General features: G+C 65.0%; 1 protein-coding gene across 1 annotated transcript; it reads right to left on the bottom strand.

The window, feature by feature from the left end:
- Nucleotides 1-2: 2 nt before the first annotated feature.
- Nucleotides 3-494, bottom strand: CHRNB2 (cholinergic receptor nicotinic beta 2 subunit; the record flags this gene model as incomplete). Its single annotated transcript, XM_029933470.1, has 1 exon — nucleotides 3-494. A coding segment is annotated over one exon (492 nt), but the record flags the coding sequence as incomplete, so codon positions are not given.
- Nucleotides 495-1284: the final 790 nt, after the last annotated feature.

The raw sequence follows: 1284 nt of genomic DNA, 5'->3' as shown, positions 1-1284 counted from the left end.
ATGAGCAGCAGGAAGACGGTGAGCGCCAGCAGCACGGAGATGCACAGCGTCATCTTCTCGCCGCAGTCGGACGGCAGGTAGAAGACGAGGATGGCCAGCGAGGTGATGAGCACGCAGGGGATGATGAGGTTGATGGTGTAGAAGAGGGGCTTGCGCCGGATGATGAAGTCGTAGGTCACGTCCACGTAGCTGGGGTCCTCCGGGTTCTCGTTGCGCCGCCCGGGCAGCGCCACGATGTCCCACTCGCCACTGGGCGTGAAGTCGTCCAGGCTGGCCACGTCACTCTTGAGCACCAAGTCGATCTCCGTGCGGTCATAGGTCCACGAGCGGAACTTCATGGTGCAGTTCTGCTGGTCGAAGGGGAAGTGCTTGACCTCGATCTTGCAGGCGCTCTTGTAGATGGCGGGCGGCAGCCAGAAGATGCTGCCGTCGTAGGAGACCACGGCGTTGGAATAGAAGGACACCTCGTACATGCCGTCAGCGCTGCCGGAGGATGTGCACGGTCAGCCGCGGCCCTGCGCTCCCGCACCCCAGCGGCCACCGCAGCGCCGAGTGCCAGGAAGACACGGGGCAGGGAGCCCGCGCTGAGGGTAATGGCCCAGGAGCATGCAGAGGTGGGGTGGGGATGGAGCAAGAAGCGGGGGCGGTGCTTGTCGGAAGCCCTGTGAGGCCCTTCAGAAGCAGGAGAGCGTGGCTGAGGCGGGCTGTCAGCTGCTGGGCCTGCGCTGTGCAAGCTGGCTGGTGCCACAGGAGGGTGGGGCACCAGGGAGCCCCGCGCAGCGAGGGGCACAGAGCAGGTGAGAGCAGGCACGGGCACTAGTGATGTGGGGTCTTGGAGGTAAGCGGGGTAGTGCAGGACAGGGCAAGGAACCCAGGGGGACGGGGACTGCCAGCAGCCCTTCTCCGTGTCCCACTGCGGCTCCAAACACCAGGGGCTGCGATTTGGCTGGGAGGGGACTGGCCATGGCCCAAATCACCTCAGAGTCGTGGGGGCACCCCACACCACAGCACAGGGATCTGGGTAGGGCCTGCGCCTGTGCTGGGGAGAGGTCCCTTCTCTCCCCAGCATGAGCTAATTTATTTCCCCAAGACCCCTTCCTTCCCAGGGCCCTCTGGTCATCTCCCTCCCTCCAGAGCCCTCTGGTCATCTCCCCTCCCTCTAGGGCACTCTGGTCATCTCCCCCCACCTCTAGGGCACTCTGGTCATCCCCCCCCACCTCCAGGGCACTCTGATCATACCCTCCCCCACCTCCAGGGCACTCTGGTCATCCCCCCCCCACCTCC

This window comes from Suricata suricatta, chromosome 3 (assembly GCF_006229205.1).
Source record: "Suricata suricatta isolate VVHF042 chromosome 3, meerkat_22Aug2017_6uvM2_HiC, whole genome shotgun sequence".
Lineage (NCBI taxonomy): Eukaryota > Metazoa > Chordata > Mammalia > Carnivora > Herpestidae > Suricata > Suricata suricatta.
Note: the sequence above shows the minus strand (reverse complement) of the source record. Positions and strands in the feature narration are given on the sequence as shown.